The sequence below is a fragment of the Mercenaria mercenaria genome, chromosome 14 (genome assembly GCF_021730395.1).
Source record: "Mercenaria mercenaria strain notata chromosome 14, MADL_Memer_1, whole genome shotgun sequence".
Classification (NCBI taxonomy): domain Eukaryota; kingdom Metazoa; phylum Mollusca; class Bivalvia; order Venerida; family Veneridae; genus Mercenaria; species Mercenaria mercenaria.
The window spans coordinates 9,326,870-9,342,112 of NC_069374.1; the positions used below are offsets into that span (position 1 = coordinate 9,326,870).

Consider the following 15,243-nt stretch of genomic DNA (forward strand, 5'->3'; position numbering starts at 1 on the left):
ATTATAAACAAATTAATTCTTACTGGCATAAACAGTTTGTAGTTAAATGAACAGAGATTAAAATAGGATAAAATTTTGTACAAATGATGAAAGAATAAATGTTATTTGTAATCCGCGCACCCAACCCCTAAAAACTGTTATGTGAGAAAAAAACAAACAAACTAGAAAGCATTGGATTAAATAAAGATGACTTGAAATAACAAGGCACTGCTATATGGAAGAATTTCTGATGAAACTCTTGAACAGAGGGTAGCCTGATGGGCGTCTTCGGTCGATTCAATCAACACTGCTCCTGTTGTTGCCCAGAATTTGACAGTGTGCACAGGAAGACCATGCTGAAAATTCAAAAATTACTTATACCTATTATATGTGTTATACTTTTGGGGTTGAATTTCTCTTACATTTTAACGACCCCGTCTGCGTTCTTAAAATTGGCATTTGGACCAAACTTGAACAAACTTGGAAGTGGGCACTATCCAATGTTTTCTTTCATGTAAACATCTTTAATTTACCTCTCTTGTCTTGAACTTTCAATGAAGTTGATTTAAACACACCTCGCCCGTGGCAGTCCGAAATTTGGGTCCAGAGACCCAAATATACAAGTACCACTGTTGTGTGGTGTCGATAATCTCGAAGACTTGCACTGTGGGAAAAAATAGTTTTAAGTTTTATTTTCAACATGTGTTCCTGTTTCATGTCTTTTTAAAATACTCACTCTCGTGACTGGACCAACCTGGCTTTAACACTAATAAATGCTTCATATAGAATATCTGTCTTCGAACGAATTTGTGCTTGCATAAAAACCAAACTACATTCAAAACAACTGTCACTTGACTGATGTTCATGCAGATGATTTGATCTCAGAAAACTTATTGTTTATGAATGTGTCCTTTATCGAAAGTGGAAATTTGCATTGCTCCTCTTTATACATAGGTAAAGATATTAACATTTAATTCCATTCTTCATAATATTAATAAAACATGATAAAAAGAACTAAGCTGTTCCACTCAGGTGCACCTTAGTCAATAAAGCAAAAATAAAAATGGGCAAAATCTTTTCGAGTTACATGTTTCATAGCTTTGGTAGTTAACTAAGCAAAATGTATTTTAACTGTAGGTAAGTAATGTATCATACAATATATTGGAAGAACCAGTTATCATCCAACACCAGAAAAAGTTTAAAGACCCGTCACAGAATAAATATTTTCTTTTGTATTTCCGTGATGGTAAATAATTCACTTGCATAAAAAGCGAGAAATTTAATACAAGTATCTAGTTACAAACTGACAGAGGCGTATATCAGACCACGACAATTGTTTAATTTCTAAATATAACAAATAATACAATTGAAAATGGAAGAACCACTTCAAACTGGTTTTTAATTTATTTCCAACTAGTTTCGGCTTTCAATGCCTTCATCAGGGGTATAATGTTTACAAGCAATAACAATAAATATAACAAACTAATGCAACAGTATGCTACTTGATGCACATCTTTTTATTTAGTTGAAATTCGACCACACTTTGTTTAATACAAGTATCTACTAGTTACAATTGACAGATGCGTGTATTAGGCCAAGACAATGTGTTTTCATTCATTTATTTCATATTTCAATATTTTATAACACGGTGCATAATATACATATATAAAACAAAATAAAGCTGGTTTGACAACATAAGACAAAGATGGAAGTTTTTCATTAAATGAGCTGTGCCGTGACAAAACCAACATAGTGGCTTTGCGACCAGCATGGATCCAGACCAGCCTGCGCATCCGCGCAGTCTGGTAAGACTCCATGCTGTTCGCTTTTAAAGCCTATTGGAATTAGAGAAACTGTTAGCGAACAGCAAAGATCCTGACCAGACTGCGCGGATGCACAGGCTGGTCTGGATCCATGCTGGTCGCAAAGCCACTATGTTGGTTTTCCCACGGCACGGCTCAAATGATAAATGGTATTAACACAGATAAAACTGGTCATAAGTTCAGTAAATAAGATTATTATAAAAGGTTGCTTTAATAAGAGATTTACAATAATAATATATCATTCAAATAAATAGCTTTGATTAAAAATATCTGTATATAATTAGAAGGAAAATAAGAAATATTAAACCATGTCACAACATAAGAATACAAGGATGACACAAAAAAGGAAACTAATCCTTATTTCCATTGTGGTCCTTTATCAACATGACATTGTAGTCTGACACAAGAAACAACAACAGATACTGTTTTATTAAACGAAAGGAAAATTGGCACTATTAAGCTTGAGATCATTATTATCACAGACAGAAAATTGACCTTTCACAGAATTATCATCATTCTCTACAGACTATTAAAGATGTAGAAAAAAAATCTATATATTTTGGAAACAATTACCAAAAAATGAAACAACAAGATATTTATTCATATTGGACAATTTATTGTATTACAGGAAAAGACCTAAAACATCAGACACAAATGGGCTTTGTTAGCGGACTTAAAATGTGGGATACTCTTAGTTTCTCTTAAATGCTGTGGCATTTCATTCCATAATGAGCAACCCTGATATGCAAATGACCTCTTCCCAAAACCTTTAACCTGGGCAGGCAAACTCTTCCAGTGTCTGCAAATGATTCATTGGAAGAATTAACCGAAACTCTTAACCTAGTGGGATAATTATGAATTGAGCTTAGTGGAATGAAATGCTCTTTCAGGTAACCTGGTGCTTTACCACTAAATATTTTGAATACATGACACAACATGATCTGATCAACTCTTTTCGAAACAGGTAACCAATTCAGCTTGACAAAATGACCCTGATCTATATGAGCTCGTGCCTCCAAACCTAACACAAACCTGATCATTTTATTTTGGGTGGACTGTAGCTTATTTCTAAGTTCCTGAGTCAAGCTGTTATACAAAACTGTACAACCATAATCAAAATGACACTTGATAAGAGATGTTGTTAATAACCTTTTAGAATGTGAGTTAAGGAATTTACTTTTCCTGTACAAAAACTCCAATCTAGCATTAGCCTTCTTAATAATTGACCTAGCCATTGAATCAAACGAAAGACTTTTGAAAGAGATTGACTAAATAAGTAAGCGGATTAGGTTGTGAAAAGGAGCGCCTAAAGTGTCCGCTTGTCATCTTGCATTATAGCTGTATTATTACGGATTAAGTCACGTGGACTGTGAACACCTAAGACGATCGATTTTTCAAGGGGACCGTCTCAACATGATAATTATAATTTATGTTTGGTAGGAAAACTTTCCTATAATGATGGTAAGGTCTGGCTTAATATGCCACTGCACAGGATAATATTTGGATTTGTCTGTCCGTCCGTCTGTTCGCCAGAGAAATGTTTTGTTATACATATCGCAAAAAGTATTTGATCTAGCGTCATAACACTTTCCTGAAATGTTTTTCAATATTATAAGTTGCGCATCTGCGACAAAGTTGAAAAGATGAGCTAGTCTGATCGCAATGTATCCGTATTCCATCGTCGTCGTCGTCCAACATGAAAAAATCTAAACTAGGTCAGTTGGGATCAAAATGTAGGTCAGCAGGTAAAACATTGTGAAAACTGTAGAAAACGTAATATCTTGCGTCTCCATTCCTTTGTTGCTATTATACGCCCGAAGGGACGTATTTTGGGATACCAAAGGTGTTCATCTGGCTGTCTGTCTGTCTGTTTGTCTGTCTGTCCGTCTGTCCGTTAACAATTTCGTGTCGACTCCGCTCCTTGAAGGATTTTAAACAAACTTGAAACAAATGTTATCCACATCAAGAGGACGTGCAGAGTGCCTGTATCAGGTGGCTTGCTTTAAGGTCAAGGTCACACTTAGGGGTCAAGGTCATATGACTTTGTTTCGTGTCCGCTCTGTAACTCTTGATCTGTATGAGGGATTTCAAAGAAACATTGCACAAATGTCCACCACATCGAGTCGACGTGCAGAGCGCATGTTTTGGATGGCTAGATACAAGATCAAGGTCACACTTAGGGGTCAAAGGTCATATAACTTTGTTTCGAGTGCGATGTGTAACTGTTGAACTGCTTGGAGGATTTTAAAGAAACTTGGCACAAATGTTTACCACATTGAGACGACGTGCAGAGCGCATGGCTCGCTTCAAGGTCAAGGTCACACTTAGGGGTCAAAGGTCACATGACTTTGTTTTGTGTTTATGTTGCTTTGCATTGCGGTGCTCTTGGTTTTATTTGGCATATCCATTTTTTGTTCACTTACAATATTCTTTTATTGAATTACTTCCCTTTTATGTTACTATAAACAGGTTATTTTGTAACATTTTTATTGCTGGCCGTAGGGAAAAAAAACCGATACCACTTTTCTGTGGTACAACATGGATGGTACCTGCAAAGTTAAGGTGTATTTTGACATATCTGTACCTGGTAATGATTTTAGTGGACTTAGAGTTTTTCGGGGAATATCTTCCCTTTGTTGTCCTTTTCGTTTGGGCTTCAACAGTAAAGTTCTTTAAATTTTGCTCCCATCCCCTGATATAATCCTTCGGGCGTATATTGCCCCGCTTGGCGGAGCACTTGTTATTTCTGTATTAGCGTTAAAGACTTTGTATTTGTATAACTTTATTGTTTTAATTTGTCAGTAGTGGATGGACAAAGAGATGGACAGCTTTTTTACTAGATAAATGAACGGAGGATAAGAAAATAATCAAAATAAAAACAATCTTCCCATTTATACTGTATTATGGCATAAACATGAATGAAATGAAATTTATTTCTTGTTGACAGTTATCAGTTTATACAATCAATCCGACATGTTTTCTTCTACACACAAGGAATGCACAGACATGTACGGTTCTTGAAAGTCGTTGTCGTGAGTGCCTCCATACAGAGCTTACACTCTTGTAACACTTCAATTCTGCATTGAATGTTCTACAGTATTCTGTAATGACTATATATTTTTGAATTAGTACATTAATAAAGGCAATTCTGTCAAAATCCAAACGAGTTATGGGATTGCTTTTGGTGTAGGTTCGATGTAATAACTATTTAAGTTCAAGTCATAGCTTGATAGTAACAGAGATATTTGACTTTATTAAAAACTTTAACCAAAAATTCTAAGTTAAAAAGGGGCATAATTCTATCAAAATTCAATCAGAGTTATGCGGATAGTTTCTCCTGGTGAAGTCGTTGATGGTAAATAACTATTTTAAGTGTCAAGTCAATAGCTTCGATAGTAACAGAGATATTTGCCTTTATCAAAAACTTTGACCAAAAATTCTAAATTAAAAAGGGGCATAATTCTATCAAAATTAAACAGAGTTATGCGAATAGTTTCCCCTGGTGAAGCCTTTGATGGTAAATAACTATTTTAAATAAAATTCAAATCAGAGTTATGGGGATTGTTTCTACGCGTGTAGTAAATTAGTATTTTAAGATTCAAGTCAATAGCTTTGTTGTAACAAAGGTATTTGACTTGATCAAAAAAATTAACAGAAAATTCTAAATTAAAAAGGGGCATAATTCTGTAAAAATTCAAATCAGAGTTATGGGGATTGATTTTCCATGTGTAGACTTCGATAGTAAATAAGTATTTTAAGTTTCAAATCAATAGCTTTGATAGTAACAGAGATATTTGACTTTTATCAAAAATTTTAAACAAAAATTCTAAGTTAAAAAGAGACATAATTCTACCAAAATTCAAATTAGGGTAACGCAGCATGTTTTTTCTGGTGTAGACTTCGATAGTAAATAATTATTTTAAGTTTCAAGTCAGTAGCTTTGATAGTAACAGAGATATTTGACTTTATAATAAAATTTAACAGAAAATTCTTAACTAAAAAGGGGCATACTTTTGTAAAAATTCAAATCAGAGTTGTGGGGTTTGTTCTTTCTTGTGTAGACTTCGATAGTAAATAACTATTTTAAGTTTCAACTCAATAGCTTTGATAGTAACAGAGATATTTGACTTTATCACAAACTTTAACCAATAATTCTAAATTAAAAAGGGGCATAATTCTATCAAAATTAAACAGAGTTATACGAATAGTTTCTCCTGGTGAAGCCTTTGATGGTAAATAACTATTTTAAGTGTCAAGTCAATAGCTTCGATAGTAACAGAGATATCTGCCTTTTTCAAAAACTTTAACCAAAACTGCTAAATTAAAAAGGGGCATAATTCTGTAAAAATTCAATCAGAGTTATGGGGATTGTTCTTCCTTGTGTAGACTTTGATAGTAAATAAGTATTGTAAGTTTCATGTCAATAGCTTTGACAGTAACAGAGATATTTGACTTTATCAAAAATTTTTACCCAACGGAGACGCCGACGCCGACGCCGGAGCGAGTGCAATAGCTCTACTTTTTCTTCGAAAAGTCGAGCTAAAAACAGGCACATCCAAATTTATAACACCTACCGCATAGTGATGATATAATAACTCAAACCCTATTGCCGTTATAAACTCTTTTTCATATCGCGCATAATATAATTAAACTATGTTGAGACGGTCCCCTTGAAAAATCTATCGCCTTAGGTGTCCACAGTCCACGTAGACTTAATCCGTAAATGTCTATTACCAGAATGATTTTCATGAAGTCTATGGAAGCAGTAGGTTAAAACAAGAAAGCACAACCAACAAGCGCGTGTTACTAATTCAGTATAACATTTTTTTTTCAAATTTAGCTGACTGTGAAAAAATTTCCGTTGCAACTGGTCTAGATATCGGTTATTAAAGGTGGGCCGGTGGTCTAGTGGTAACGCGCTTGACTGTCAATCCAGAGGTCAGGGGTTCGAATCCCGGTCCAGGCACTGGAAATTTCTGAGATGCTCTTGAGTGTCTCCCACCTAACTTAGAGGCCTGTACTGGTTCTTTCCAGGAAAGATAGCTTCGCGTGTATCGGTGCTATACGCCGGGCACGTTAAAGAACCAAACTGTCTATTCGCAAAGAGCTAGGCTAAGTTAGCCGGACGAGTCTTATCTATGAATTCTCTCTCTCTGTTCTGGGGGCTTTATCTCACTCTGTCCCTCTGGTCAGATCGCTCTGTGTCTGTACTTGCAGAGGATAAATTTCGCGCCCTGCGTGGCTGCGTTTGCTATATGTGAAGCGCCTTTGAACGTGTTTATCATGAAAAGGGCGCTATATAAATCTGGTATAATAATAATAATATCTGTAAATGTTTTGGTGTGTGGTGATATTTGACCAATAAAAGGGACAAGTCTAAATGTGTTATTCGCCATATTCTATAAATGTCAGCATTGGTGCATTGTCAGAAATCTAAATCTCTAGCCAGAATACAGGACCGCACCCAAATATCAATTGCTTTATTGTTATGATTGTCTTGTTGGTTTCTTAGCAGCTTCATTCGGTCGTTAATAGTATTTCTCTTGTTATTCTCGTAAGGCTGTCTTCTGCAATGTTTTGTGATGCGTTAATTTTTCTTATACATAGCATGTAGGCATTGTAACTGAAAATAATCTATATCTATATTATATGTATGTGAAGTTAACTGCATCAGAATACGAGGGCTGAAAATATTATTAAAATATTATTTCTTGAAAAAGAGTTATTTGAGCTGAAAAAAATGATCCCGGATGAAATATTTGGAAAAATTGGAGACAACTCCGCAAAGACTTTATAGGCTTAGGTGACAATTGACCTAGTACCTCATTCAAACTACCCACTTTTTACCTCTAATCATGAAAAAAGCATGCATACTTGCCACATGAATTAGCAACCTGAATACAAAACTATGTAAAAATCAAATAATTGATTGCCCTGGGGAAAGTAGGACATTTTTTGTGGTGAAATTTGTCAACAAACAGACGATTTTTTTTAAAAAGTCAAAACCCACAGAATTTCACAAGGTGAAATATGTTGAAAAGGCTACTGCTGGAAAGAGAACAATCTCAACTACCCATACATATGGTCAAAGTATTGGAAAAATATCTAGAAATATGAGAAAATCGAAGAAATTAATTTCAAGACTGTTAGATGCATAACTGTGTAATCATACATGGCATTTATCATAGATAGGTTACTTTTCCTTTGCACTGATATAACATGGGCAGGATTAGGATTAAGAAACGGTGTTCACCCAACAATTTCACCATATAATTAGATTGTTTCCCTTGCGTAAAGAAGGCTTAGGGTAAATCTCTATAGCATGTCTTTCATCGGGAGCAGGTAAAACTTCAACGTGTTGTGGTATACGCATTATTAACCATTGTCCGCTTAGAGTACACGTTCTCGGGTCTGATCCTTGGCCGCGTCATGTGCTAAAGACGTTAAAATGTTCCTGGAACACTTAGCATTTAAAGCGTTGTAAAAGGAGGTAGATTAAGCACTATTAAAAGATACCTAGTTTATCGCAAAAGAGCTGTCTAGCTCGTGTTGTATGTTAATTATATGCTACATTTAATAAAGCTTACTTTTCCTTTTCCCTTTATCTTGACCAGTTTTAACTCCTCGGTGTGATTTTGCTACCCACCATGTTCCTCTCTTCTTTTCATTCGGTACTCGTTTTCCATACGTCTTTTACAAATGAATTTTGATTATATGTTGATTATGTACTTGGAAATAGATACATAGTCTGCTATAGAGTTAGGGTTTGAACGGGCTAGCTTCTTGGAACCTGTCTTTCCCAACTGGATATTTTCCTCGTATATTTTACAAGAAACTCTTGCAGCCCTAATGCTGCCTGCACTAGCCTCGAAAAAAATACGTTTTTCCAAAACTCTGAACACCAACAGCTCTTCCGTTTTAGTAATGTTCAAAAGCAAAGCGCTATTTGTCATTTGTCCGCAGACTTTAAACGTTTTGTTAAATCTCTTGTAATTCAAAGCACCAACACTTCCTTGACGACACCAACTCTTAATTTACGACCCAATACACGAACACTCCAGATTTCCAAATAAAGCAAAATGCTCTAGAGATCCAAAGCTACTAGAAACCATACTATTGTTTCTGTTTTTGTTACAGGTTCATACACTTTACTGCCTGTAGTTAGTTTTGTACTTGAACGTCATGTTTAACCGCTCCATATTTCAAATGTTTTGGCTTACTGACTTCTTAAGGTCGTCTAGGACCTTTGCATACCAAAGTTGTTTTTTAATGTCAGTCACCTTAATCTTACTATCAAGACTTGTTTTTTGGAAAACTGCGAAAGAAATCATCTCTACTCTAACTCGCTTCTTTAGAATAAACCTCAAATGGGTGACCTTTAAATTTGAGGAGACATTCCTCGAGATAAACATGACATTTTCAAAACTTTTAAAAAAGCGAATCGTATTAGATATCGAAAATTGATAAACCAATATTATTTAAGAACATATTCTAATGGTATCGTATCATCTATTGAAAGAGTATATTTATAGATTAAAAGAGTCTAAAACGTACGAAGTTACCTCATACTTTCTGGGTATTGCACCTTCAAATTGCTGGAAGTATTTTCTAAGATGCGAACAATTCAATGCAAATCTAGAGGTGTACAGCTTTTACCAACAATCATAGGTCAATTTTCTGCCATAATGTCGCTGAGAAGTAAATTTCAGAAGGACATTATTACTTCAAAGTCTAAAGATCTTGAAAGAGTCCATCTTAAATTTTGTAAAACCATACTTGGCGTGAAACAGAGTGCAAACAACGCTGCAACATATGGTGAACTTGGGCGTCATCCCTTGTTTATAAAAGAATTGTAGTTTTGTGCTAATACATGTACGGTAGTCATACTCAGAAAAATGTTTTGCTGGGGCAATATTTTGCCAACGTCTTGCAAGGACAATGTTTTGCCATTGTTTTGAAAGGGCAGTGTTGTTCCATTGCTTTGCAAGGGCAATGTTTTGTCATTGCCTTGCACATGCAGTGTTTTGCTATTGCCTTGCTCGGACAATGTTTTGCCATTGCCTCGTAAGAAAAATGTTTTGCCATTGCGTTGTAATGACAATGGTTTGCCATTGCCTTGCAAGAGCACTTCTTTGCCATCGCCTTGCAAGGACAATGTTTTGCCGTTGCCTTGCAAGGACAATGTTTTGCCATTGCCTTGCTAGGACAATGCTTACCATTGCCTTGCTAGGGCAATGCCTTGCTATTACCTTACTAGGAAAATGTTTTGCATTGCCTCCCAATGGTGAAAAACCATTTGAAATGAAATATGTATAATTTAAATCGTGTCCTGTTCCCTTCAACTTGTTCACTTACATTTGTAATTTTGTGCTAATACATGCACGGTAATCTTACTCAGAAAAAGTGTTTTATTGGAGAAATGTCTTGCCATTTTCTTGCCAGGATAATATTTTGTCATTACCTTGCAAGGGCAATGTCTCGCTTTTGCCTTTCTAGGGAAATATTTTGCCATTGTCTCGCCATGGTGGGAAACCATTTGAAATGAAATGTATGTTCTCTTTTTTTTCTAACCAGTTTCCTTCAACATGTTTACTAACAATTGTAATTATTGCTTATACATGCACGGTAATCTTACTCAGAAAAAATGTTTTGTTGTTGTGATGTGTTGCCATTGTCTTGAAAGGGCAATGTTTTGCCATTGCCTAGCAAGGACAATGTTTTGCCATTAACTTGAAAAGACAATGTTTTGTTATTGTCTTGCAAAAAATGTTTTGCCATTGTCTTTCTAGGGTAATGTTTACCATTGCCTTGCTAGGGCAATGTCTTGCTAGGGAAATATTTTGCCATTGTCTCGCCATGGTGAAAAATCATACAGTCTTGCTGTGAACAAATATTAAATTGTTGAGTAACTGATATAGAGCATTTTCATTTCATATTAGCGTAGGCATAGTAAATAAAATAAGTTATGTGTAGGTTTAAAACAATTTCATGTCGTGGCATAATCTGTCTCGCTGTGCAAGGGGAAACAACATTTTATGATATTTGCAATATTTAAGTGGAGTATAGACTAAAACTGCAAATTTTAAAACAGGTCACTAAAGTAAATGTGGCATTCCGATACAGTTCCTTTGTTATGCGCATTTGAAACACAGTTGTGAAGTACTCCGATTTCAGTTTTGTACATTAGATAGGATACCGATATCGCCCAACTGTAATGTAATAATCCCTTATTAACTTTTAACTGTCCATGGATACTTTAAGAATAAAAAGTTAGCAGGGACTGGACTAGTCAAGTAACAATCTGATGTATCGAGGTGAAAATCAAAGAATAGGTCAAAGGTATTTACAGATTTACACCATTAGAATCATTGTATACTCCTAAATCACGCTAGAAAAGTATCGCAGAAATGCACCTGGTAATGCATTTTGAACGAAAACGAAAGAAGGCAACATTATCTACATAAACCTTATTTTCATTATTTTTCCAATGCTGCAGATTTATCTTTTGCATGCAGTATGTGTACAATGTTGCCACAACAGGCACTAATTATTGAACGCTTACCAGTGTGCAATTTCACCGTATACTATAGACTTTATGTTTACTACTTAATGCTGGCTCGCCTCGGCGAGACAGTGTTACAATAGGATTTAGAGCAAGTCAGCAACCTAAAACAACTTGTCGGTTTGTTTATGAAAAGTGACCAATCAAAAACTGGCTTACAAACGCCATAGCGCACTACTAGGCTGCGGCCTTCTTTAATGAACAAAAAGAGCTCAATGACACGCAAAGAACCGTCGCTTCTCCCTAAATACCAAAATGAGTTTTAACAGTTAAGGAAACTTTGGGTAACTGAGCCAGTTGAGCGTATTTGAAACGAATGTCATCAAGATACCTTAACACTGGAACTATTCCAGGGACTGGATATATGTTTATATTCATTTTAGGCAGAATAATTCAGATTGCTTCTTTGGTGGTAATAACGAGTGATGACAAAATTTGCATGTGGATTATGTGGACATTTCTCTAATATTGAGGTAGTAATATAAACGTTCATAGACCCCTTTTCAATGGCAAACCTCTTTAGATTGCATCCCTGCCCTCCCATAACAAAAACTAAGCGAGCCACTTTCTAGCTTTTTCCGTCAAAATTCAACTTTTTGTTTTGTGAAAACCAAATGACTTTAGATGTCATTGCTTAAATTCTTCTTAAGTTTTATGTTGGAGGTTCACCTGGCCCATTATTGTACTGAATTACTTACATATATATAAAACTGTAATTCAGCATGAAATTTGCACGTGCAAATATAGATGCATATATCATAAGGCCAAATTTAATCTAAGTTTTGTAAAGGCACTTTAAAACATTAAAGTATAACAGAACGAGATTTATTTTAATAAACTTTTTCTAAGAATCAGCACTGAATATATCACCAGTGTTAAAAAGCTTTTGATTGCAATGAACCATTATATGCAATTTAATTTTAGGTCCGTCTGAAATCAAGGAATTGTCTTTGCCTTAAAGAGGAGTTTAACTCCAAAATTCTATACTATCACGAAGAAAACATTTGAGCCGCGCCATGAGAAAACCAACATAGTGGGTTTGCGACCAGCATGTATCCAGACCAGCCTGCGCATCCGCGCAGTCTGGTCAGGATCCATGCTGTTCGCTAACAGTTTCTCCAATTCCAATAGGCTTTAAAAGCGAACAGCATGGATCCTGATCTGGATCCATGCTGGTCGCAAACCCACTATGTTGGTTTTCTCATGGCGCGGCTCATTTACATTTTCGTGAGGACCATGTTTTAAGTAAGAGAAAAACCTCTTACAATTAAATGATGTGAAAGAATAGACTTCTAGTATCTCGATACGATGCACCTCGATTTATTCATTCGATCTTTTACATAATGGACAGTTTTCGACTATTCTCCTTTACGTAAAGCTAAGTATAATTTAGGTGTTGTAAAAGCACTTTTAATCATCCAATTACATTTGTATAACAAAACAAGATTTATTTTAAAGCTTTCTAAGAGTCAACATTGAATAACGTCAACGTTAAACATGTTTATGCAATTTAATTTTAGCGTCGCCCAACTACCTTTACCGTAAAGAAGACAATAACTCCGCAATATTAGAAAATCACGAAAATATTGACTTTTTTCACGAGGACAATATTTTCGGTCAAAGAAAGGCATAACACTGTCCGTTATGTGAAAAAATGGACAGTTTCGGCGCGTTACGACTCTTCTGCTACATTCTTCTATATAATGGACAGTTATAACGTAATGGCTTTTATCATTTTTGAGCCAAAGTCTTTGCCCCGTCCAATATTCATTTGTACCAAATACGGTAAAGATATATGACGGTCACATAGTGCAAAAGTTAGTCGTTGATTAGTAAGAAGAGAAGAATGGCACAGAATAAAGAACGAATATCAGGTATATGGAAGCAATACAAAATTATATAACTGAAGTACATGTAGAATATGATGGCAAAATTCAACTTACTATAAAAATTATAACGATTGTGGTCAATCTCATTTAAGCAACATTTTACGACATCTTTCAGTTTTCATATTTTCTGTTAGAAATTCATTTAAGGAACAAAAAGACTCATTATACACTGTTTGTAGAGTTAGATCTCTTCTGGAAATGTGTATTTTATTTTGTTTTATGAAATTTTATAATTACCTCCCTTTAACATAAAATTATTTAAAAAGTGGTATATTTCTTTTAATTTCAATATAATTTCTAGTTTTACATTTGCATTTGATACATATTGGGATATTTCAACTACACAAAAGGCAAATTTTGAAACTGCGTGTATCTTCGAAATTCATTTATTTTCAAACTAGCTTGGTTGCGCAACCTAGATAGACAAAGGGATGTAATGATAATTTAATAAACATGCATTTCGTATTAATTTTTGCAAAATATGTACTTGTCAATGCATTTTTTGACAACTTAAATACAATAGTGCTTATATTTATATTATTCCTTAGGCAAAATACGTTGTATATAATTTATATTTATGCTAAAATATTGCTATTGTGGTTGAGCAGCCAGGATAGGAAAATCAAATTTTAAAAATACTTCCAGTGAAAATCTTACATGCACTAAGATTGATGAGCTGTTTAGGTTCTGAACATAAGATCTGTGTAAATGCAAGAAATTAGTAAGTAAATATTAAGATCCTAAAACACCGTCTATTACAGTGTCATAATAAGTGACAAAACAGGCACAGACACATAAACTGATGCTCCAATGCGCTTTGCTTTGTAAGATAATCAGCAGTTTGTTTTTGCCTTTGACTGCGCAATGCAAACGTAAGTAAATCATTTCAAGGTTTATAGATTAGTCTGATTTTATGCAAATCTTACAGCTTATTTAATTCGCCCTTTTCTTAGTTAAAATGATCAAAATATGAAGGAGTTCCGATTCAAGCTTTTGTCGGTTCTATTGCTTGGTATATTCCATGGAAGTAAAGGACAGATTTTCTCAATAGGTATTTTCTATTTCTTTGTATTATTTTTGATTAAGTTCACTATTAGGACCTGGTATGTTTAAAATCCTAATTTTGCAACAAAATGAATCTAATAAACTAGCTAAGAACAGCGCACAAAACGTATGATTTTCATTGCGACTTCTTTCAACATGCATTTTTTCAAAATTAACTTATCGAAAAGCAAAACAATAATGATAAATTTTCAGAGCAGGTGTAAGAAGACTTGAACTTTTGAAAAAATAACCTTTTCTTTCATCATTGTTGAATATATAATGCAAACTAGTACAGAGAACAGATGTCATAAATTGTATCAAAGCAAGTCTTTACAACTGCATCATTCTTCCAAAGAAATGCCTGAAATTGATAAAAGTTCAGAATCGAAGATATTTTAAAATATAGTGTTATTGTTGTTATAATTTTGTTTTGAAAAGAAGAACGATTTGAAAACAGTATCGGCTTTGTTTCGTGTAAATAGATGTAACATTTAAAACCAGAAGAAATGCCTATAGATTATTTAAATTTATTTTTCTTACCCCAACCTTACGTGCAGTCAGTAGAACAATTGCATATTCAACTGTGTTTCCATGACGGCACAGGACTTAAATAAGGAAAGTGCAAAAGTAATAATTATAGTAAAGAGATTAACGTCACACCGACACATTTATAAGCCATATGCCAACTTCCTATGTAGGAGGACCAAAGGTGCCCCATTCGTGCATTATTTCGTCACGGGTGGGCACCTGGATTAAGCCAACTGGATGGTTTCCTTACCAATCTGACTGAAGTACTGAACGACCCATTCACATACGTCTTCTGTATATTTTGGATTTCCAGCATTGCTATTTTTATTTTAACCAATGAGACGACTTGTTAGAATGTCAAAGAGTAAGAAAAATGTGCAGTAATTCCAGGGCTCGAACTCGGGACCCCTCGATTACT

The 15,243-nt window shown here is 34.8% G+C and overlaps 1 protein-coding gene across 4 annotated transcripts in view; it reads left to right on the forward strand.

Annotated features, from left to right (window-relative positions):
• LOC123526327 (contactin-like) overlaps nucleotides 1–15,243 on the forward strand; it is a 62,210-nt gene that overhangs the window by 2,113 nt on the left and 44,854 nt on the right. Inside the window, exon 1 of one of the 4 annotated variants that reach the window (XM_045305423.2) lies at nucleotides 14,208–14,304. The exons of the other annotated variants lie outside the window; for them this stretch is intronic. Coding sequence (XP_045161358.2) covers nucleotides 14,223–14,304 — 82 coding nt within the window. The 5' untranslated portion in view covers nucleotides 14,208–14,222. Of the gene's footprint in view, nucleotides 1–14,207; nucleotides 14,305–15,243 lie in introns of those variants that run through there. 4 annotated transcript variants of the gene reach the window in all.